We start from the raw sequence: 26,248 nt of genomic DNA on the forward strand, positions 1-26,248 counted from the left end.
AACTAAAATGAGTGTGGAAGAGGATAAAGACAGACAAAGATGGTAAATGAGAGAGAAGGAAAGACACAACACCTACTTTATAGTGTTAAGGAAAAAAGGCTCTTTGCGGAAGAGGTAATGGTAATGGTGGAAAACCAAAGTTAATTTTTTCTTGAGGAGGAACTATTAAATAATTTGGAGAGGCATAGGTAGTGTAGAAGGTGAATAAAAGGAGTAATGCCAGTGAGAAATAGTCAACAATAGGGGAATTATCAAATGAATAATACCAAAGTCTTATTATAGTATATAATATAATCATTTATAGTGGGATTTTAATAATTCTGATGTCAGAGGGAAAATCCTCTTGCTATAATACTAAGTAAAAGGTGGAATATAAACAATGAATTCAATTGTGATGCATATTTAAAAAGAATATTCTAGTGTTTTAAAATGTTACTTGTGAAAAGATAATGGCAGATTTTATTATATTTTGTTTTTCTTTATTTTTGCACTCCTCAATAGCTATTTAATCTTTTTATTAAGGTAAAAATATCAGTTTAAAATCTAAAATAATTGCAGTTAAATTCTGATAGCTCTGCTGCCTTTCTGGGACTGTAAGAATTATACTGACCTATGTTTTAATGATGTGTAGTTTGTTAAACATAAAATTCTTGGCCCTTCCATTTTGTATATAACATGAAAGTCATTTTATTGTATAGCATCTGCAAGACACTTGTGTGGTTTGAATTATGAAGTATATTTGGGTTATAAACAATTGTTTTTTGTTATCCAAGGTTAGATATTTTTCTCTTTGAGAAAAAGAATTCAAAAAAATAGGACAAAATAAAAAAATATGCTAGCACACATTTATATTCATATACATACATATGAATAGCAAACTTACATTTTTCTTAGAATGATAAATTAACGTTTTTAAACCTTCTAGTATTCTGAAAAAATTTTGATATAACATAATTTTCTACTTTTATAACTATAACAAAGAAAGTAAGCTATATATTGAAGTAATATATTTTAAAACTAGTGAATTAATATGAATTGTGTATTGTTATTTAAAAATAAGAAAAAATTAAAAAAAATCTTACAAATATCTTCCAATGGGAAATAGAGTAAATAATTGTTAGAATAACAAAAATGTATGTTTTCTCTTATCATTATGATAAGGATAAAACATATTGAAGATGGAGGGACTGTACCTTAGTTCATCACATCTATTTTGACTTGGTACCAGGGTTAGAAGTCTAAATAATCTTAACTTCCAAGACTTATTAGAAAGCTAAATTACTAATTTGAATTAATTTAATAACCATTCAAGTATTTATAAATCAAGATGTTACTAGTTTCCTTGTGTAAATCCTTATTCATTAGTAAAGATAATTCCATGGGCTAGTATGCAGTTAAAAGCTTATTGATATGAGCAGCAAGCTATCATTTAAATGCCAGAAGAGTTGCTAATATCTCATTTGAAATATATATTTTAGTTTTAATTTTGACATAGAGAGCTTTTCTTGGTTGGCATAAGGAATTATTCCATGACAGATAATTCTTTGACTATTTTAAGCAGATGATATTTAGAGCTGTATTTATTAGCTTATGTTGTCTGTTAAACATTTATGAGCTGTGGTCCTTCATCATCCAAAATAGCAAGATAGCAAGGCAGATGAGCTGGAAAAATGATACTACGAGACCTCGCGGACACTGAAGAGATATGATGAAGGGTACAGATTCTGTCTTAGGATGCCTTAAATATCAGAACACATTCTCTTTAGATCTGCTCAAAAACTGGTGAAGGAATAGGGAGGAAATTAAAGATTCCAATAGGCATAAATGTAGTAATGTGAGCAAAACTGAAAAGCTAGTGTCATTTATCCCTGTCCTTCTTTTCTCTGAATTGTCATTTCAGGAAATGGACATCACTATGAGAAGAAAAAAAAAAAGAGGCCCTAAAACATCATCATATTTCAATATTGTGACAACCATTCAAGGATTTTTGTTGTATGGGTCTCTGCGTACATATCATGGCTTGTCCTTTTTCTTTGAGAAAATGAGAACAGTTTCCTTGCTATTACCAGCAAGAAATAGAAGTGTCTAATAATGTACCTAAATAGTCAGGAGGAATTTATGTGATTGAAATGTGTTTCTGCTCTGTGGACATATCATTTAGTCCTATGACTTCAGATGCTATCCAAACGCTAGTGCATCCCATGTTACACAGTTCTGAATTGCAGACCTACTTAGCCAAATGACTGCTATATTAGATGCCTAAAAGTTATTTCAAAATCAACGTATCAAAAAATGTGCCCCATCAAGTGCCTTTCACAAACTGCTCCCCATCAAGATTCCCCATCTTGGTAAATGTGCTTTCATTTATTCACTTTTGGCTACAACACTTGGGCCTCTTTTTTTCCAAAGTTCACATCTAATTCATACGCAATTAAAATATAACCTATTGTCAATCTTTTCTCATAATCTACACTATTACTACCTAATCTAAGCTTTAGTTTTTGCATTATTTTTTGCTAGCTAAATATCCTCTTAATTAGTTAATTAGCTTTAGCAATCTATTTGCTGTTCCATACTTGGTGACTACAGACTATTTTCAATTCAGAAGGCAGATTACTTTAGAACATGATCTGATTGTGTCAGAAAGCTCTCCAAAACCTTCCCACGGCTCACATCATACTTACGTAAACACAAGTTTTTATAAAAATACACATGAAAATACAAAGAATAAATTTCATGTCTCTTTTTTGGCATACATTCATACAAGGTATTGAATGATCTAGTCTTGTCACTTGGCTGATTTTATTTTGCTGATTATGTCCCATCCAACCAAACCTCTGGAGGTTTCTTTCTTCTTTCATTGTCCCCAGACAGAATGTTATTTTTATGATAACATTCATTATGATAAGTATAGAATTGTTATGGCATTTTAAAGATTATTAGAATAATTGCTTTTACACTTCCTGATCCTTTTAGCTATCATTTACCTAATTTGAGAAAGAGTATAAGCAGAGGTTAGATGAATCTACAACATGAAGTAAAAGTAGTAAGAAGGGGAAGGAAACTTTAGATTTATAGGCATTAGATGTAGCATATATGGTCCATTGTTAATGATATATTTATTGGTAACAATTATTTGTTACAACTGGAACATTAATTGGGTTCAAAGCTTTCTAATAGCCACAGTGAAAAGGGAAACATAGTTGTGCAAATTCTGATTTCTTTTAAGAACAAAAAGAGACTTAAGTGCTCAACTACTTATGATAAGAAGTTTTCTCAGGATTTCTTCCAAAAGACTCAAAGAGGTGTCATTATCAAGGAAATAAGTAATCTGATCCACAAACCTACTTATTCTAAAGATTATAAAAACATAGACAAAATTTAATTTAAAAACATCCATGATGGGCAGGGTAGCTGTGAGCAGGAGGATTGTTGGAGATTTGAATGGTGTGAAAACACATCTTTTCTGTCTGCTCATGTCCTCAGGTAGATGTTAGAGTATTCAGGGAAATGGAAAGATTTCAAAGACTTCCAATCATATGACCATGGTAGAAATATTTGATAGGTACTGACTCAGGATCAAGTTGAAATGATACTGTCTGAAGGACTTGCAGTGCAGTCTTTTTACGTTGGCAGCTAAACCCAAACCCAGGTTCATGAGCAGGTATAAAATAAGACAGACAAGGGGCTTTAGCAATAATGCTCACCATTCCCCCTATCTCAAAGACTGTGAGATGTTCCTTCAAAAGCAGTCATGATTCTCTTATAAAGAGTATTTTGCATTTCAATTAAACTGTAAACAAAATACTGTATCCGAATCCTTTCTCTTGGGCAAGAATGTTATCTGCTTCATTTGACATTATATCAGCTTGCTGTTATATAAAACAACTTGTAAATTTTTAAAACATAGTTTTTCATTTCTTTTTAGTCACTAAATAGTAATTATAATTGCAGGTAATAATATTCAGTGATGATATCCAAGTAATTGTGTATAAGAAAATGTTGATCTCATAGTAACAGAGATTAGACAGGTGGTTGCCAGAGGCAGGGAAAGAGAGATGTTGATTGAAGGATACAATGTTTCAGTTAACTAGATGAAAAAATTTTAGCAATTGGTTGAGCTGCCTGGTGACTACATTTATATTAGTGTATATTTCAAGATGGCAAAAGTAGGATTTTTAATATTTTCACCACAGAAGATAAGTTGATGAAGTGATGGATATGTTAATTAGATTGATCAAATCTTTCTGTAATATATACATGGATCAAATCATCACATTGATCACCATAATTTTTTTTTTATTTCTAACTGATGTAGCAAACTTAAGAGTTATGGATGAAAATGATTATGTATCCAGTTTATTTAAAATAATATATTTTTATGAGACAAGGTCCAAAAGAATGGTGAATATAAAATATACATACCTAATTCAAGTACATATTTTCAATGTTTTGTCAAGAAAGGATGACAATTGACTTTGGCTTTCTTGATAATTTTTTAATCTGAATTCTTTTTGAGCACTAATAATCAATGAACACATAGAATCTAACTTATATCAAATTTTTGACCCTGGAGTCACAAGCCAAGGAAATGAGGATCAAATTTAACTCTTTAATAATACCAGTCATTTCCTTTAAAAATAATAATCATGTATTTAATATTTACACTGTGACCTTTATTACTTTTTGTGCTTGTAAAATGAGAGGATTGTACTAATCTGCAGTCCCATCAATAATGTACAAGTGTACTTTCCCCCACAACTTTGCCAGCATTTGTTGTTTTGTTGTTGTGTATGTTCTTGATCATTGCCTTTCTGACTGCAGTGAGATGAAATCTTGGTGTAGTTTTGATTTTAATTTCCCGGATTGCTAGAGTTGTTGAACATTTTTTCATATATTTTTGGCCATTGCGCTGCTTCTTTTGAGAAATGTCTGTTTAGTTCTTTTGCCGATTTATTTTTTGGGTTATTTCTTTTTTTGTGCTAAGTTTTTTGGATTCTTTGTATATTCTGGATAAAAATCCCTGATCAGAGGAGTAGCTGGCCAAGATATTCTCTCATCCTGTGGATTCTCTCTTCAGGCTCTTAATCATTATTTCCTTTGCTATGCAGAAGCTTTTACATTTGATGATATCCCATTAATTGATTCTTGTACTTGCATTTATTTTTTGCACTTTAGGGATCTTATTAAGGAAGTTGTGCCAGCACCACCTATATGAGGAAGTATTGCCCTTGTGTTTTCTTCTAGCAGTTGTAAAGTTTATGGTGTAATTCCTAATCTGTGTTCCATTTTGATTTAAGTTTTGTGCAGACTGAGAGGGAGGGGTCTAATTTCATTTTTCTACATATTACTATTCAGTTTTCCCAACATCTTTTGTTTAAGAGGGTATCTTTTCTCTAAGATGATGTATTTTTAGTTGCTTTTGTCAAATATCAGATGACTATAGGTATTGGGTTTATCTCTGTGTTTTCTATTCTGTTCCAATGGTCTTTGTGTCTATTTTGATGCCAATACCACGCTATTTTGTTATTACAACTCTGTAGTATAATTTCAGCCATATAAGAGAATGAAAACATGGCATTTGGATGGAAATGGAGAATACCATGCTAAGTGAAATTAGCCAAACTCATAAAGTCAAAGGTTGACTGTTTTTTTCTCATATGTAGGAACTAGAGCAATATAAAGGAAAGGGGTAGAGAAGGATAGAATAATAAAGAACCAATCAAATATAAGTTAATAGATGAAAGAAAGTTGAGTAGAGGAAGGAAAATGGGAGAGGGGAGGGAGGACAGGAGGAAAAAGGGGGGATCATGTAGTGAATTTGATTTCCTTTCATGTATGAATCTGTTGGGATGAACCCAACTACTACTTATATAAACTATGTAAAGCTCTAATAATAATTAAAAAAAGACTAAAAAATGTTCAAAGCATCTTTATTCATAACAACCAAAACATAAAATCAGCCACAATGTCAATCAACAAATGAATGGATAAAGTGTGATATATCTCTAAAATGGAATATTATTTAAAAAATGAGAGAGTTGATTTGAAATCAAATTTCATTGATTGAGGTTTTTGATTCGAAGTTAGGTACACTTAAAGATATAACTTTCTAAAACATTCAAAAAAATGTTTTTCTCCTGAAAAATCTGGTTATCTTATTTTTTCAAACTTTAGTATAAAATGTTGATTTATGATATTATAGGTACTAAGAATTCAACTTTTTTATTCAGGTTATTTTAACTGAAATTATTAACTATACTTGGAGAAACACTAGCCTACAGAAAAATAAATGTTATTGCTTAGACTGAAATCACTGCCATAAAACATTTCCATTATTTTTAAAGAATGGTAACATTTATTGTTAATACTTGGAAATATTTTTATGTTAATAACCTTTAATATACTATATAATGGTGGTCCCCAGAATGATATTCAAGAGCCCCAGTTGGGTTGATTAAGCCATTTCTAAGAAGAAAACATAATTATATTTAGTTTTCATTTTAGTACAATATATGGCATGGTAATGCATTGGTTTAGTAGGAATGAACTTAATTTGTACATAAATAAGTATTTATGAACATTTTGAAGATACTTGTTGGAAATTATTTATTTATTATGTCCCTAAATTTTGGAACCCATTGAATTAGAGTATATTTGTTTCTTTTTATTACCCACAGAAGAAGAAATCATAAGCATACTTTAAAAGTCTCTGAAGATATTAAATTTAAGCTGTGCACTATGTATGAATGATGGGGAACTTTTTATTGTTTGATAAGTTAACTATTAACCTTTTGGAATCAGTACCTTTCTTCTGGATTTTTTTTTGGAGGGGGTGGGGAGGAAGTGGATTTCCAATAGTCATGGAACCAGCCTAAATTCAAGTTTTGTGATCTGCTTATGTTAAAGTTGAAAGAGCATGAAATCGAGATGGGTTCTTCTTGTATTTCTAATTCATGCTTTTAATCAATGGCTTTTTGAAAGACAAGAAAACCTGCTGTTTGGCTTTAGTGTCTGCATCTTTTATTTATTGATTGATTTTTAATTTTTGTGATATGGGGGATAAAACCTAAGGCCTTGCATATAGTAGGCAAATGATCTGCCTCTGAGCTTCTTCCTAGCTTTTCACTTTTTGCATTTGTTTGTTTGTTTTGAGGCAGGGTCTTGATAAATTGCTTAGACTGACCTCAAACTTGTGATCCTCCTGTCTCAACCTCTGGAGTACCTGGGATTTCATGCTGTGCAACCATGCCCAGCACCTTTACTGTTTCTTTAAAATCTTTTTATTCCCTAAATCACCAAACAGTTAATACATAACCAATTCTGATCAGTATTAGGTGAAAGTAGGGAATTTTTGTGTGCATTCCTAAATTTTTTCCTTGATCATTCAACATCTAATTCTTTACTTAGCCTAAAAACATTAAACTGGCACTATATTTAGTGAATTTTAAGAATGAAGAAAAAATCAAATACAACATATTGCTTAGCAGAGTGACAAGACATGAACTCCCCTTCAAAGAGTGCCGAAGAGGATCCCTGAAGGTAGACTTTGTTACTAACCTTACATCATTCTCAGGGGTTCTCCAGAGATCACAAAGACACAGTTTGTTCTGCGGCCTTTCTGTTCAGCCTGCTAAGAACAAACCCACAAAGTTACCAAGTATCCAGGAGAGAACCTGAAAAGACTGGGCAATGCCATAATGGGAACACTGGCCAGTTATACTTGAATTTGGTATTTTTTTTCACATATTACTCTCTCTCTCTCTTCAGATAGCAGGTAGGATAAAACAAAGTTAGTACATTGAATTAGAAGGTAAAATAACCATGCCAGATATTTAATTCACAACCTTTTTTTACAGCAACCTATTTATTAGCTGTCAATGTGCAAAGAATTGCATTTTCTTTTTCATGAATAAAATTATAACTTATAAAGGTGTTTTTATTGGGCAGTGACAAAGTAAGTCTTAACATATTCCTTTCTGTTTTTCTTTAACACAGAAAACATTTCACCAGTAATGCTATGCAGACAGCAAAAGGTCTTTATGCTTTTTCAAATATGAATTTATTTTAAAGATTATTTTGTTAGTAGTTAATTGAAGTCTATAATTTATCATTATCACTAAAATCAGTAGATAACATAATATGACTATTTGGGGGGGACTAAGTATAATGATTCTAGAAGCAATGAGCTAACATTGCTTATTAAAAAGAAAAGAAGAAGAGAATAGGAAAAGTTGAAAGGAAGGAAGGAAAATAAGAATAGTTCTAAAAATGCAAAAATCTTGGATTAAACATTTCAGTATTTCCATTTATTACACAGTTTTAAAATCAATCAGAAAAGACTAATTTTTAGAAGTCCTGTGAGCTTTCATTTTACAAAGATAGGCTACAAAGAAGGGTTGGAACAGATGTGGTTTCTTATACCACCAGCCCATTCCTGAACAATGGACTAAAAATATTTATTCCTATGCTCCTTAAGATTAGGACAGTTTTCTGAAAGTTCTAGAAAAGGGCTGAAACTTCTCTTATGATTTGATGAAAGATAAATTATCCTTCCTTGAAGAAGTTTTGATGGAATAGATTGACTATTAAGAAATAAGAATATGGGGCTGGGGTTGTGGCTCAACAGTAGAGGGCTTGCCTAGCACGTTTGATCCTCAGCACCACATAAAAATAACTAACTAAATAAAATAAAGGTATTGTGTCTAACTACAACTAAAAAATAAATATTAAAAAAAAGAAATGAGAACATTAGCTTTCTTTCTAAACCTGAATGTTATGGCCCTCACTCACCTGAATGTGTCTATCCCTATCCATACAAACCTGAACAATTTAGCCCCAATCCTCTCCTAGCCTTCCTATCTTCTGCTCCTCTTTTGCCTCTCCCCTTTATTTTTTTTCCTGTACTCTTTTCCACATATGCCTCCAACTCATAAGCTCATTAGTTTCTTGTCTGAATGAATTGACCTTTTATTTTCCTAATTCCATACCTCAACCTGGTGTCACCAATGACCCACTCCAAGTTGGCTCCATGAATCCACTAACATTTTTGTTGCACTGGGGATCCAGAAGGATATTGATGGCATAGAAATTGTCAAGTCACTGATTGTGGACCACTGTGTATTTCTGCAAAGGTAACCTTATGAGTTTTAGAAGTGATATTTAGCTAAGAATTTAACAGTTTGTCATGTGCAAATTAGATCAATTTTGCATTGATCATTGTTTGTTTGTTTATTGTTGTACACAGATAACTTTACAGTTTTTATGGGGAACCACAGATACCTGTCTTATAAATGAATGATGGTCAAAATTCTAGGTACACAGACCAGTTAAAATATGACATTCTTCTGATGGATATTTCTGTTTCATTCAGGGATTAGAAATTCCCTTCTTTTCAATATTTCCATGTTGTTTTTTTAACAGCAGTTAGCAAATCTTATCCAAATTTTCCATTATGTAATTATTTCTTCTTCAGTCTGTGAAGACTGTGTTGTTAATTCTTAAAAAAATTCTGGCACATTATAAATATTTCACAGGCATTTATCGAATGAATCAAGGAGCCTATAGCTTTGAGAGGAGCATGGAATTTGAAAGGTATATATTCCTCTGCAATTGCATCAATTTGTTCAGCCCTGGAAGTTGATGGAGTTCAGATATTGTTTTAAAAATCATCTTCCATTAAAAAGACAGATTTTTTCCAAGTTATATAACTGTTTTGACAGTCATCTGCCTTGGAGAAACAATGGAGTGTACTGATAAAAAAAAGAGTATAGATTTAGGAATGCAAGTTTCTGAGCTCCATTGATAGCTCTATTACTCTCCAGCTATGTGATATAGGAGATAATAGTACCCACCTCATATGGTTGTTGGGAACATTAAATGAGTTACTATATACAAAATATTTTGAAGGTTAAACATATTAAACCCTTAATAAATACTATCAATTACAAAGAATCAGAACAAAGAGAGATTAAAAATAATGGGGGTCAATATTTAAGTGAGTGGACATTGAAGAGAGCTTAGATATCACAAGAGTTTTTCAAATTTTGCTAATGGCCTATATTTAGATATCTGTTTCCCAAGGAATGATTACTAGGCATCTTTTTTCTACTTTTAGGCAGATGTTAACATCACTAGGTTGGTGAGATAAAATGAAATATTACTTTAAGTTAAACTCGCATAAACTTTATAAGACATTTCAGGCATCTGCGCTTTCCCATAAAAACTGCAAAGTTATCTATGTGCCACAACAAACAATGACCAACGCAGAATTGATCTAATTTGCACATGATAAACTGTTAGATTCTTGGCTAAGTATCACTTCTAAAGCTCACAAAGATACCTTTGCAGAAACACACAAAGGTTCACAATTTCTATATCATCAGTATCTTTCCTGAATCCCCTGTGCAACAAAAATGTTAGTGGATTCTTGGAGCCAATGTGGAATGGGTCATTGGTGACACAAGAGTTGGGTATGGAATTGGGGAAGGCAGACAGATTGTGAGTACATAAATGTTTCAGAGTTGTAAATCCTGTGAAGAGAAATAAGATGAATATTTGGTAGAGAGTAACTGAGGAAATGCCAAGTCCTTTCTAAGAAGGTGACTTCTGACCTGAGATATGAAAAGCAGAAGAAACCAGTCTCCCAAATTCTTGAAAGCAGCTCTTTCCAAACAGGTGATGAGAACACAAAAACTTCAAGGGATGAACAATCTTAGCATATTTAAAGGACCATAAGAAAGGAGGATAGTACATCTGAATTATAGTAAATGAAGGTCAGAATAGAACTTGATAAATGCAGAAAGGGGTAGCAGTAAACCATGTCTTTAGACAGAGTTTGAGTTTAATTCTAAGATTAAATGAGAAGTCATTAGAGAACTTTAAGAATAGGCATAGTTTGCTTTACATTGCATTTAACAATATCCCTCTGACTGCTCTTGTGACAATTAGACTCTGTGTAGCCAAAGTGGTAGTTTTTCTGGAAGAGAGATAATGGAGACATTATCCAGTATGGTTGCCCCAAAGATAAAGAAAAAAAAATAATTGGGTTGTATTTTGGAAGTAGAGTTTATTGTTCTTAGTGACAGATTCATTAAACACACACACACACACACACACACACACACAAATGACTTGTAAAAGGAAGGTCTCCTGATGTTACTGGGAGATTGCCTGCTTTCTAGAAACTTATTTCTCAAACCATAATAATTAGGCCAATGATTTCTCATTCTGTAAGGTACTATCACACTGCTTGCTTATAGGTGGGCTTTTTCAAATGTCAAATTGGTAAAGATTAAAGGATCATTATAAACTATAATATATATATATATACACATAAAATGCATATATATTTCAAAAATGCATTCAACAAAAAATAGGATAGAAGCTGCTTCAAATTTGGGGCAATGTGATGTGTTTTAAGTTTCTTTTTTATTCTCAAAATAGCTCATAATTCTTAAACTCCTTGCATTTATGAGCATAACATCTCAGCCCATGTAGAAAGCTCTGCCTATAGAGATTTGATTGCTGGACAAAGTTGTTTAAGTGAACTACAGAATGGACTTCTGAAATGAAATTGCAGGAAGATGGCAATTTAGAAGTCACATCTTTTATTTGCATTTGATTTGAGTGTGTACCTGTGTGTGAAAGAGAGTTTAAGTGGATATAATAACAGCTTCAAGAAGGAGCAAGATTCTGTTACTTACATTTTATATTTTGAATGGCATTATTGAATACTTTAAATCACGTTAAAAGTGACAACTATAAATCAAGGAAACACTTCATGCTTGGAATCTGATCTTTTACATTGTTTAAGCTGGTAATTGTCATACAGTGCTAGAGGAGGCCGGGAGTCATCATGAACTTTCCATTTACAAGAACATGACCTTTTCTTTACTTCTAAATCTCTTGGCTGCTTCTTTGGTTTTGGATAATGTTCTCACAGAGAGGTAATTGAACACTGACTGTTCTGTTAGGTGTGAAGTTCAATGAAGACAGATCTATAGGATCAATGATTCTAAACATGAAGACTATCTTTCCCCTTTGTAGGTAATGAAATCCAGTTCAGAGTTTTCTATTTGATTTGTGGGGCTGAATTTTCTTACTTATATTAAATCCAAAACAGTCATCTAAATAATCTGTAAAAAAATATGTAACAGTTAGGAAGATCATTAATTTTTACATATAGTTAATTTGTGCATACTAATTATGGAGGGTGCTATAATTCTATTTATTTCTCCTTGGGACAAACTCCCATAACAGTCAAGACTGAGAATAAATATTAGTCAACTGAGTGAAAACTTAGTGTTCCCAGTAAACTTAATTCAAAAATTAAAAGACCATAAAACTGGTAACGTTAACAACCAAAACCAAAATCTTTGACAACAACATCTGAGGTACTTTGGTAGACAACAAAATCAAATGAAAAAATAGTCTTGACTGACCAAGCAAGAAATGCATTTGATGACTCAATTTGTTCACTGAAATGAAAATAATGATAGAAATTTTATCATTTAAAAATAGCCCAGAAAGCACAATAAACTGACACACTACCAAGAACATTTTCAGAAGCAAAACTTATTCTGAACTCAAAACATTTATAAGACAAGATAACTTTATCACCTGAATTGTGTGTCAGAGCAAAGAGAAACAATCAAGCAAAATCCAAACTGAAAATAAATCCAGGGCTCATGGGCGTCTAACATACCTCAAATAGCATTTGGTAATAAAATAATTCATACTTCTACTTTTTCGGGTGATATTTATATTAACATTTTTTTTCCTGAAATCAAAATATTTTCTTTTTTTGTCATATCTCCTTGTCCTGTCTGTGCAAAACAGTAAGAGAAATCATATCATCAACCTCATTTTATAGACAGTAATTCTGAAGCACATGGAAATTATATGATTTTTTTTCTTCAGGAAAAATAAGACAAGATTTTCTGAGTTTGGGTTATTGGATTATGCAGTGACACCCTGCTGTCTATATTATTTTTATAAAGAAGAGGAATGTTTCCCTTCCACTTGCCCATCTCCTTTCCTCTCTCCTTTCCATCTCTGATTTTCCTTTCCCTCTAACAGTGTTAACTCATGAGAAAAAAGACACATGCATTATAATGAAAATTTTCACTTATTGATTGATTCAAATTATTGAGCCAATACCATACATCTAGGGATACATGTAGTATGCATATGAAACATATTATGTAAACTTAACAAACATTAAAAAATATCACTGTGAGCTGTATTATGAACATGGCTCTATTTGAATATATAGTGGTGACATTGACCTAAACCTGTGAGGGAACCCCAGGGGCAAGAAAGAGAAAGTCAAGCTGAAATTAGCTGGACAAACAGTGAAGTTAAGGTGGAAACAGTAAGTATAGAAAAACATTATAGGGGGCTGGGGTTGTGGCTCAGTGGTACAGCACTTGCCTCACATGTATGAGGCCCTGGGTTTGGTCCTCAGCACAACATAAAAATAAATAAATAAATGTATTTTGTCCATCTACAGCTAAAAACATATTTTTAAAAAGCATTATAGGAATAAGAAGCTACACATACTAAGGACTTCTGGTAGAGAATAGGACCTGAAATGTCAAATAGAACTACAAATAACAATTATTATTTGACTCTACCACTTTCTTATTTAAATTCCTTCCTTCTCCACAACAGAATAGTTTTCACATTATCAACATGGTAAAGAAAAACTTTTAGGATCTTACCCTAACCTGTCTTCCAACCTCATCTGAATCTTACATTCTTACAAAACCCATACATTGACACTTCCCAAATCTGGTATGATAATTTTACCCTCTCTATCTCTCTGTGCTTCTCTCTTTTCATTGGAAAACTTCTTACAAACAAGCCTTGATTACCCAAACCAAGACATCCTACCTCATTTACCTCATGGACCAGTATTTCTGCTCAGGTCAACCTAAATATCAACTTCCCTAGAGAGTATTCTCTCATATTCCTTGATTGAGGTAAACAAGTATGGGGACACACACAAGAGGACTCTCATCTAGTGAACACATCAAGAGAATCTCCCCGGGGGAAAGAAATAAAATAAATAAGAACAAAATGTTTTGAGACACAAGTAGAAGTGAAGGTTGGCTTGCTGAGTAATACAGATCATTCTAACAATTAAGCACCAAATTTCTGATTATTTTATCAAAAGTTTTTAAATTTAGGATTAGATAAATCTCAAAGAAAAATTTAAGAGATAAATACTGACTAAAGCCAATGGTAGTGTTTGAACACTTTTGGACATCTGCTGATAGGACTGTATGGTAGAAATTATAAGAGTTTTAGTTTCTCAATAGATACTCCAGTAAGTTCAGCATTTACACAATACTCCATATCATCATTAGCATGTTAGTAATTATTGGGAAAACAGAGCAGTTTTCTTTCTTCAAACCCCCAAATAAAACTTATCAACATGTTTTAGCAAAGAGCCCATATTTTAATTTTTACTGTATCTGAATCGGAGGAATAGCCAGAGGAATATGAAGTAGGAAATAAACACAGTGAAATAAGGTCAAGTGATCAAAGATACTCTTTCTATTCATTATATTGAAAGCTTTAAAAATAACTATCAAGGAAAAGACAAGACATATTGAAATACAAGTGTTATACAAGCTGTAAAAGAGATAAGAAAAAATAAACACTTTGGGCTCCAGGGATGGGTAAAAACAAAGAAAGCACTCATTTCCAATTTTAATTTTATGGATTCCCTACCCCTTCCACTTTCTCACCAACCTACTAGTCTTATAAACTATGATAGATGAAGAAAGACAGTTTTTTTCTCTTTTATTATGCTTTTTCTTATTACTGATTATGCTTCCAAACTATTCCTACAATGTCAAGAACATTATGTACTTAATTGTTATATCTATTACAAGTCTCAAAATAGAAAGGGGGGGAGAGTTTATCTATAGGGGCTGGGGATGTGGTTCAAGCAGTAGCGCACTCGCCTGGCATGCGTGTGGCTGGGTTCGATCCTCAGCACCACAAACAAACAAAGATGTTGTGTCTGCTGAAAACTAAAAAATAAATATTAAAAAAAAGAGTTTATCTATAGACTAACATCCACATAAACAGAAGGTTGTACTTTTTGCTGTTGAAAATATATTTATGCTGAAGAGTGATTCCAATAACTTCATTCCATGCTTTGGGAAAACTAAATTAACCAGTTATGCTAGATGAGATGGACTTCTCTAAAAAAATTGCTGCTTTCATTTTTCTATGGAAACAAAATTGGAAAAAAAAACACAACATAATCTTATGTATTTGTTCACTGTCTGGAAATACATAGGAATGCAAATTGTATTCCATCAGGACCTGTAGCAACTGCTGCATTAGAAAGATGCATGTCTACATAGTAATAGCAATCTTTCTCTTATTTGACTAGAAGACAAGAGTTCAAGCTTTTGAGGTAAAAATAATCCATTCTTTTGTGATGGCATGGTTTACATTCTGAATTACTAATTTCTAGATAAATACTATTGTGGAAAAGTAAACAGAATCTGAATCCACTAAAACATTAGGAAAAAAGCAAAATCTCCCCACATACTCTATCCTTATACCAACTCTGATTTGGAGTTTCACTGTGAACAGAAAGAATAATATCATACATAGTGAGAGCAAGGATCTTAGCTGATTTCAGATTTTACAAAATGCCTGCTGTGAGTGTGAATCACTGCAGAAGTGGTGATTCATGTCCTTTTGTAAAGGTTAGTCCTGCAAATCTTTAAGGAAGGGAAAAAAAATAAAACAGATAAAGGGGGAGAAAAAGAAGTGACTTGTAGGTCTTTCAGTGAGTGGAAATAGAATTTTCCACAATCTATATACTCTACAGGGGTCCATTCTTCTCACAGTTGGTGGCTAGTCTCCAGGGCTCTAAGCCCCAGAGCTCCAGGTAACACTAATTGCTTCAAAGTCCCTGTCTAGGGTAGAGGCAGTTTTCACTGTAGTAGAAGTTAATTTCTACAAAAATAAATACTTACGGAACACTAGTTTTAAAAAAAATCTCCTAAGATTCCAAGTATAATATTACTATATTATTTTATAAAGAAGTTTATTTGGATGGAATATATAATTGCTTTGTTTCATAAGAAATCTTGTTATACTTCTGTGTAATGCACAGTGCTTATAGAAAATTGAAGTCCAAAATGTCAAAGAATACTCGTATGCCTTGTTATCAGTAATCATTAATTCTTTACTATTTGCTGCAGTCTTACATTTTTCATTTGTTGCACTGAGCATAAAATAGATTTCTGTTAATTACGTTACATATCTGGTTCTATACTATTTCAGCATTGAAAATGACTTGTAAACTTTGGTTCAGGCTACTTCATGTTGATGTTTTTCTATGTCTTACTGCTCCCTTCTCTCTAATCTGAAGAGCCAGTACTAATCCATAATGTACTGTACATGATATTAGATTACATAAATTCAGAGATTGATATATATGAAGAAGGAAAGCTCATTAACCAGCCTAAGCGTATGAAAGTTCAGAGACAGCACATGAAGATATATTGCAGTTCCATTATACTGGACTGTCAATTTCAAGAATACTCCTCTTTCAGGCACATAATTTCTTTGTTCATCTGAATTTGCAAGTGACCAATAGATTGGCAAGGGTTAGTGAGTTTAGGCACTGCTGTGAGCCTTGGAGAAGAGAGTAAATATCCTGACTCCAATCCTGCCATTTTAGAGTATTCTAAAGATCTAAGACTGTTTAAACATATCTGTCAAGAAAATGTAGAAAATTCTGTTTTTATATTGGTCTTTATGTTGCACAAAAATTAAAATGAAGTAGAACAAAATTAAATCAGGTAGGACATATTAATTTCAAGCTTTTGTAGTTACTGGTGACATCATCTGATAAGATTCCAGATCTTTTTTGCTTTTATTAACTATTGTCAATTGTTGAATATTTTATAGGCTAGTGTCTCAACTTGAATGATGGTGGGCTACCTGGTTTAAGCGGTTTCACCTCACACATGATTAAATTATATTTCTTCCTGTCTGAACAAAGATTTTACTGAAAATATTGGAAAGATTTGGCACCAGGGAAATACATGTTAGTATTTGACAAGTGTGGAACAGTGCAGGAAAATATCAATATGTGATGAGGTCATGATAAGAATTTAAGAAAAATACCAGGAAGTTATCTGAATATTAAGTGGACAGATGTCTCACTATTCTTTTGAAATGTCATTCAAATGGCCCTCAGACCACATAATTTTCGATTGTCATACTCATTTGGGCAATGCAAGTCAGTATTCAAGAAAATTGTGAAAGCCTATTTCTTGCAGTTGCTGAATTAAAAGATCTAATACACAATAGTAACAGGAATTTATTACATGAGAGTCAAAGTGTAAAAATTTATTCTAATTCACATTTTCTGCTTTAAGGTAGATTACAAAATAATGACATTTTGAAACGTGTACAACTATGAAAATAGGATATATCTGTATATGCCTGCTAGAGTCAAATTTTTTTAAAAAAAACAACAACAAGATTTGAAAATACTTCAAGAAAAATATGGACTTTTGAGCATAAAAAGGATACAGGTTTATTCTGGTGGGGGACAACATAAAATAATGCGACCCCTTAATGTAGAAGCTGGGCAAAGAATTTCTGCTGTTCTGCAGAACAGAGTTGTAGAAGTTATAAATCAGAAGAAAGAAAGAAAAAAAAAAGAAGCCAAAATACATATGTGGGACTTTTCAAGGTTACTTAATCTAGTTTCTTTCCTTTAGGCAGATGAATTCCCAAGGTGATAAGAAAGAGCTATATAGTTGTTGATTCTATTTTAAAGTACTCCAGAGGGTGAGATGCCAGGGTATTCCTTCATATACATACCAGTTTTTATTAGCCTCATAGGATACTTACCTACAAATGAATTCAGAAACTACCAATCAAAATTTAAAATGGTTCTCCTAAATTTGTAAATAAAATATTTTTTTAGAATATTAGTGATGGAAGATATATTTTGTTTTCTACTTCCATGTATCTACCACTAAATATTAATCCACAGTATCTTATTCTTCTATAAACAGAGAAATGTCAAGTTATCTTTTTTCTTCTGAATTTAAATCATAAAGACCCAAAGTTATAATGTTGGTGTGCAATGTTTAAAATTAAACCTATTTTTTGTTTTAAATTAAAGATTTTATAATAACACTGAAATCATAGATTTTTTGCATTATATGAGATATTAGAAGTATTAAATTCCACATTCTTACAAACATTCTGCTTGGACAATCCTTAATGATATGTAACTTAGTATGTCCTCCTTCAGCACATATGACTTTCTGGCAAGTTAAATTATCCTTGTGTAATATTCATCCTATGTAAAGTTGTTATTATACCATTATTTTTTTGAAACAATTTTGGAAGCTTTTCATTAATTCCTGTTAAATTTTACCCTGCTGTGTTGTCTCTATCACTGTACTGCTAAGAAAAATTAGATCTTAGTATTATCATCTTATATATTTACTTTCACTGTCAGATTTGTGTGATGCTGCTGCATCCTTATTCATCCATTGCTCAACATATAAAAACAATATCGATTGCAGGAATCTATCAATCATTTATAAATATGCAGAGAAAATGAACATCTAAGAAAAATGTCATAATATGCAATGTCTGCTACATTTTTATAATGTGAAAGTATAGATTGTTAATGAGAAAAGGAAATAAAGGTAGATTAGTCTTCATTCTGTGTATTTTAACACCTGTCATCACCTGTCTACTCATACATCATCACAAACATTACTTTTTAACCATCAGTGTCAGTTGGAGCATTTGGTAGAGGAAATGGTCATCTTTGAATGATTTTATGCATACAGAATGATTTCCACTTAACACAAAATCCCAAGGAATTTTAATGATCTAAATAATCATTAACCTCCTCTTTAGAAAGCACCTCTTTTTTTATTAATTTTTTAAATTTACCTATGACTGTGGAATGCATTGCAATTCTTATTACACATATAAAGCACATTTTTTCATATTTCTGGTTGTATACAAAGTATAGTCACACCAATTTTTATCTTCATACATGTACTTTGGATAATAATGTTCATCACATTCCACCATCATTTATAACCCCATGCCCCCTCCTTTCCCCTCCCACCCCTCTGCCCTATCTAGAGTTCATCTATTCCTCCCATGCTCCCCCTCCCTACCCCACTATGAATCAGCCTCCCTATATCAAAAGAAAACATTTGGTATTTGTTTTTTTGGAATTGGCTAACTTCACTTAGCATTATCTTCTCTAACTCCATCCATTTACCTGCAAATGCCATGATTTTATTCTCTTTTATTGCTTAGTAATATTCCATTGTGTATATATGCCACATTTTTTTAATTCATTCATCTATTGAAGGGCATCTAGATTGGTTCCATACTTTAGCTATTGTGAATTGTGCTGCTACCAAATAATCCAATCAATAAATGGGCCAAGGACCTGAAGAGATACTTCTCAGAAGATGATATGCAATCAATCAATCAATACATTAAAAAGTTCATCATCTCTAGCAATTAGAGAAATACAAATCAAAACTACTCCAAGATACCCTCTCACTCAGTATGACAGCTATTATGAATACAAACAACAATAAGTTTTGGTGAGGATGTAGGGGAAAGTTACACTCATATGCTACTGGTGGGGCTGCAAATTGGTGCAGCCAATATGGAAAGCAGTATGGAGATTTCTTGGAAAATTGGGAATGGAATCACCCTTTGATTCAGCTATCCCTCTCCTTGCCCTATACCCAAAGGACTTAAAAAAGCATTCTACAGGGAAAGCACTTCTTTTTTAAATGCAAATGCTCTTTAGTACTAATATATTCATTCATATCACTAACTTGTATCTTCATTCTAGTGAACTAAGAGTTCTTTTCCTCAATTTCATTCTGGTAAAGTATGGAGATACTCTTTGACAACGAATTAAGTGATGATTGGAGAAAAAGAGTGGATGGAGAAAGCTGGGTGTCAAGCTTACTTTTGCTCTTTCTGTTTTTTTCCTTCCTCACTTTAATTCCAACAATAAATTGTCGGAATCATCAAACTTGAAATAATAACTAGCTAAGCAGCCTCAAGATTTCTCTTTTCAACATTATTGAGGTGAGTATAGATGTTAACCCATTATCTATAATGTTTTATCTGTTCATAAGAAAACCCTTGTACAAAAAAACAATCCTCAGCTTATTATCCACCCCCACTCAGTTTTGTTTAGCTAACTTTCAATCTGCTTTCCACATTAAATTTGTTATCTGTTATATTGGTATATGTCAACTTGACTGGGCCACAGAATGCCCAACTATTTGGTCAAACATTTTTTGGAGTATACCCATGAGGGTGTTTTTGGATGAGTACAGCATATGAATAAGTCCAGTACACATCTCTGACATAGAATAAAGCAGATTGCTTTCACTAATGTAAATGGGCCTCATCCAATCACTTGAAGGCCTGAATAGAACTAAAAAGCTGGGTAAGAAGGAATTGTCTCTCGCCTCACAGGACACTGAATGTGTGTGTGTGTGTATGTGTGCGTGTGTGTGTGTGTGTGTGTGTGTGTGTGTCTGTGTATGTGTGCCTTCAGATTCTAACTGAAATGTTAAATCTTTAGATCTTCTTAATTTTAAGCCTGCTGGCATTTGGACTGAATCTATACTATTTCAGTTCTCCTGGCTCTCAGGCCTTGGATTCAGATTGGAAACACTATTTCTTGTTCTGGGTCTCCAGAGTCTTGAGTGCATAGTGGATCTTGGAACTTGACAGTCCCCATAATTGTATGAGCTAATTTCTTATAACAATCTCTTTCTCCTCTCTGTAGTCTCTGACTCTTGCTTTCTGTCCCTTTCTCTGTCTTTTTGGTTCTATTTCTCTGGAGAAACCTGTCTAAAACACCTGTTAGCTTATGCTTATGCAGCCCTGGAACTAAGCTCCATTTAATCTGTGCTCTAGGCTGCCTGCAGCCTGTCTGCCTAAGGAGCTCAGTAAGATCAACTTGGATTTCTTGTAGTTATGCACTTTCTTTGCTTTAAACAATATTGTTCTTCAATCCCACATCTTTGTGGACTACCAGTTACCTGATCTAAATTTCACATTGCCATATTAGAATGTATGATCTTATCCCTGCTATTGACCATCTTTAGCATTGCTCTTTCTGCATTATCTGTCCAGGTCTCTCTCCTTTATCCATCTATTCTAATTTGCTAAAAAAAAAAAAAAATTTCACCATCAAGTCACAATGCTAAAACAGGGAAAGTTTGCAACTGGATATGAGAACCCTCCTGAAACTCTCTTCTTTCACTGTTATGTTCTGTCTGAAATTAAAATACACTTGTGTGTTAATGATGAGCCTACTCACTGAAGCTAGTAGTGCTTAGTATACATTTGTTAGTTCATAAGTGCTGAAGATGGAATTCTAGAAACCAAACAACTTTTCTCATTTAAAGGACAACATTTATGTCTCAGAATTATGCTTTATGAAGGGCACTGGATTCAAAATAATTAAAAAGAGAGATATAAATTCATGTTTTAAATAACAAGTAGTTAGGCACCCAACTAGTAAACACCAATAACAATCAAACATGGGGCAAGAGGTTTAGGGGAGGTACAATATTGTGATGAATACTGACTTTCCCTTAGGAGATGATAGAGCAAATAAGCAGTCAAGAGTAGAGTCCAAGAACTAAATGATATGAAGGAACTCTTGCTTCTGCTGAGTTTAAAATTTCAGTGAAGGAAGGGATAAAGAAAGAGATTTCCACATTTGCTTCATTAATATACACATGTGCATCTCAGTTTTTGAAAATTATTTTTATAATGCCCTTAGTACCTTTAAAATACACACAAAAGGCATTAAATTTGTAATATCTACAACCAGTTGGACTATTTTGCGTTTAGGTTCAATGGGGGTACCTCTGAGGGACACTGAAGATTATTAAGTTCAACTAGTTTATTTTACAGGAAAATAAGCAAGTCTGAGGAATAAAGTACTCTGCTAAGGATCACAGGACATCAAGCTCCTGTTCCAAGTTTAGAGCCATTTCAACACTGTGATTTAACAGACTGTTTTGTTTGGAGAACAAAGTTTTTTACTACACTCTGATAAATCATTTTATCTCCATTTCCTATCCCTCCAATCTAATTTACAAGTTTTGAAAAAAAATTCATACAATTTATGTTCTTTTTCTATTCATAAATTAAAATGTTATATATAAATATCTAACAAAATATTCTTTCAAACATACCTGGTGCTTCACCATGATTTAGCTCTAGTTTTATCTAAAGGATATATCTTTTTCTCTAAGAAAATTTCTTAAATTAATCAGGGTGGACACAGTGTAAATCCCATTTGTACAAAAAAATTTTTCAGCTTATTATCTTTTCCCCCTCAATTTTGTTTAGCTAATTTTTAATCTGCTTTCCACATTAAGTGCTTATCTGTTATGTTGTGTTCTTATCTCATGTCTTTCTTGTGCATGTTTTCTGGGACCTAAACGAAGACATGCTTTTCTAATGGAGCCCCAGAAATGGAATCATTATGGGAGAAAAAAAATCAGAAAGCTTAAATAATGCTAACATTATCTAATGAAAATATATTCCCATAGAGTGAGGCCTGATTTATACATATATTTATAAAAATATCATTGCAAATTTGAAAGATGTAAGGACACAATTATAGAAAAAAGTGTCCAATCCTCTGATTTATATTTATACATATAATTATAGATATATGTTTCTCTCTCTCCATATATATATATAAATTATATGTGCAGAAATGTATGGGCACTCTGTTCTGGAGCCTGGAAAATTTAGTGAGACCTTTCTTGCTGTATAATGGCATAAAAATAGAGAGAAAGAGAGAAGAGAGAGAGAGAAAGAGAGAGAGAGAGAGAGAGAGAGAGAGAGAGAGAGAGAGAGAGAGAGAGACTCTGCACGCAAGCAAGCATATGTACTCCTGAAAAATATTTTAAACTCACTCATGAGGGTTGATTTAGTCAGCTTTTTTTGCTGCTGTGACTAAAAGATCTGACCAAAACAATTTTAGGGAAGGAAAGTTTATTTGAGGGCTCACGGTTTCATAGGTTTTAGTCCAAAGAAAACCAGTTCCATTCCCCAGGGCTCTATATGGGGCAGAACAGCATAATGGAAGAGTGTGGCAGAGGGAAATAGCTCACATGATGATCAGAAAGTAGAGAGAGACTCTGCTTGTCAGATACATATTTATACCCCAAAGCCACGCCCCAAATGCTATGCTTCCTCCCGCCACCACCCACCTGTCTTCAGTTTCCAATCAATTAATCTCATCAGGTAATCACTTCACTGATTGGATTAAACTCTCAGGGCCAAATAATTACTACTTTGAACCTTCTTGCATTGTCTCAGATGTGAGCTTTTGAGGGACACCTCACATCCAAACCACAACAAAAGTGGAGCCCTAATGGTCCAATCACGAGTTGTCTGTTTTTTTACTTCAAATAAAATTAGTTAAAAATTTAAAAATGCACCTTATATTACCAGGATGGTTATCTTTGTATAAAGATAATAATACATAGTCACCATTTGACCCAGCTATCCCACTCTTCAGTTTATACCCAAAGGACTTAAAGTCAGCAGAATACAGAGACACAGCCACATCAATGTTTATAGCAGCTCAATTCACAATAGCTAAACTATGGAACCAACTTAGATTCCCTTCAACAGATAAGTAAAGAAAATGTGGTACATAAACACAGTGGAATATTACTCAGTCTTAAAGAAGAATGAAATTATGCTGGTAAATGGATGGAACTAGAGAATATGCTAAGTGAAATAAGCCAATCCCAAAAAACCAAAGGCTGAATGTTTGCTCTGAATGTTTGCTGATCCACAGTTGAGGTTGGGGAAGGAAGAACAAAGGAACTTTTGATTGTGTAGATGGGACTGAGGGGTGGGAAGGATGGGGCTGTGGGGATAGAAAGAACAGTAGAATAAGCTAGACATTATTACTCTATGCACATGTATGAATACACTTCTGGTGTGATTCTGTACCAGGTACAGCCAGAGGAATGAGAAGTTGTGTCAAAATGCATTCTACTGTTATGTATAACTAATTAGAACATGTTAAAAAATTAAATAAACCACTCATGTCCTTGGCCAAAAAAAAAAAAAAAGGATAATACATGGGTACATATTTTCAGGGCAGCAGTTTGCATGGTGAACATTTTTAGAGACTGAAGTACATAATATGTGAGAACACAATAACAACAACAAAAAGGAAATTTATTTTTTATAAATTTAGAATCTAAAATTCTCAGTAACAACAAAAACTAGCCAATCAAATTAAACAATATATAACAGGATCCTTTACCATGATTTAGTGTGATTTATCCCAGGGATGCAAGTTTGGTTCAACATATCCAAGTCATTAAATGAGATACACCACAGAAACGGAATGAACAAAGAATAAAAATCATGATCATCTCAATAAAAACCATTTGAGAAAATCCAGTATTCTTTCATGATAAAAACGCCCAACAAATTAGAGAGGAATACGTCTTAACACCATAGAGCCAATATATGATAAACCCACAGCTGACTTCATGTTCATCACACTTCATCATATGATGAAAAGCTAAAAGCTTTTTCTCTAAGATAAGGAGCAAGACAAGGATGCACAGTCTCACCATTGTTACTCAAATTTATATTGAGTTTTAGCCAGAGCAATTAAGCAAGCAAAAGAAATGAAAGGCATCCAAGTTGAAAAGGAAAAAAAGTTAAATTGCCCTAGATTGCAGACAATGTGGTCTTATATATAGAAAACTCTACATTCCAAAAAATTCTTATGTGTCAATTATACCTTAATAAAGCCAAATGAAAAAAAGAACTAGCTTAAGAAAGTAGAATACATAACACCTCTTTTACTGCTAGAAATAAGTTTTTCATCAATCACATCTCAGAGTAAAACACCACTTTGTAATCAGATCTACCCAAAGAAGTTAACTTTTATCAAGAAAATGATTTGAACTACAAATTTCAACCCATGGTCAGTCAAAGTATGCTGCTCATGAAAAAGAAAAAAAAAAAAATGAAATATTTTGAAAACACCAAAGTAATTGTAAGATACATAAATAGTACCCATACCGGATTTAGAAGGATTGTGAGGAAAAGTTCACCTCCTCTGATACTTTTATCCAATTCTTGGGGTCCTCCTGGATATTCTTTGTAGAAAATAGTGTGGGTAAATAACCCACAGGTCTGTCGAGGGAGAACCTGAGAAAAGGGAGTAAAAATGGCACATGGGCATGACTTAATTAAGAAATCTGTTTTTTGACTTTAGAATCTGCAAATATCAATTCCTATTAAAGGGCCTTGATTGATGAGGTCAAAATCTTACCGAGTTGATGTTGGTATAATTTTGTAAATATTAAGGGAATTAACAAATTAAAGATACAGAATTTACAGGGCAAATAATTTTCACGTGGTTCTATAACTGTAAAGTCCCACCTGACTTTGTGTTAAATGATTGGTTAAAAAAGAAAAGTTGTTTTAGGATTAATTTAAAAATTGGAAGCCTCCAAGGTTGTATTTCTTGTGCAATTAGGCTATTCCTCTCCTTGTTTCTAAAATTTAGTCTTCCATTGCATTCAGGTTCTGGGATTAAAAATAGACAATTGTTATCACCATCACCCACCACATTCTTTTTTAACTCTACTCTGAATTTTATTTTACCACAGGAGTAGCCATACCATCTAATGATTATTTCTGGCATACTTTGTGATTAATTCCATTGCAAATCTGAATGTTCAACAGAGAAAACAAATAAGTAATTTTATTCCAGATTTTTATTTTGAAGAGAAAACTACTTATAATCTAATGAAAATTGTACCCAATTGAACAGAGCAATAATTATATTTATTCTTCATTTGATTTTTCATAAATAATTATATTTATTCTTCATTTGATTTTTCATAAATCTGATTAAACTCAAGGTAAGTGAATGTATATAATATTGGTTCAAGGGAATATTTTCATTTCATAAGATATTGAATGGTTATGCAACCTAATAAAGGAAAAAAATGAGTAGTTTCATGGTGATTTTAAATAATATGAGTAATTCCTTTTATTCCTCCTAGATTCCTAGAGATATCCGTGTCACTATTTTTATTATTGACAAGTGTCACTTGACTCAGCATCTTCTTTAGGTATTCTTTTATCAATTTTCAATAAAATAATTAAAGTT

At 32.8% G+C, this 26,248-nt stretch overlaps 1 protein-coding gene across 1 annotated transcript in view; it reads right to left on the bottom strand.

The window, feature by feature from the left end:
* The window catches only part of Ndst4 (N-deacetylase and N-sulfotransferase 4), a 226,577-nt gene that overhangs the window by 64,019 nt on the left and 136,310 nt on the right, over nucleotides 1-26,248 (bottom strand). The window contains exon 5 of the mRNA XM_026389690.2: nucleotides 25,150-25,278. Within this exon, the coding sequence (XP_026245475.2) occupies nucleotides 25,150-25,278 (129 nt within the window). The remainder of the gene's footprint in view (nucleotides 1-25,149; nucleotides 25,279-26,248) is intronic.

Source organism: Urocitellus parryii, chromosome 10 (assembly GCF_045843805.1).
Source record: "Urocitellus parryii isolate mUroPar1 chromosome 10, mUroPar1.hap1, whole genome shotgun sequence".
In the NCBI taxonomy this organism is placed as follows: domain Eukaryota; kingdom Metazoa; phylum Chordata; class Mammalia; order Rodentia; family Sciuridae; genus Urocitellus; species Urocitellus parryii.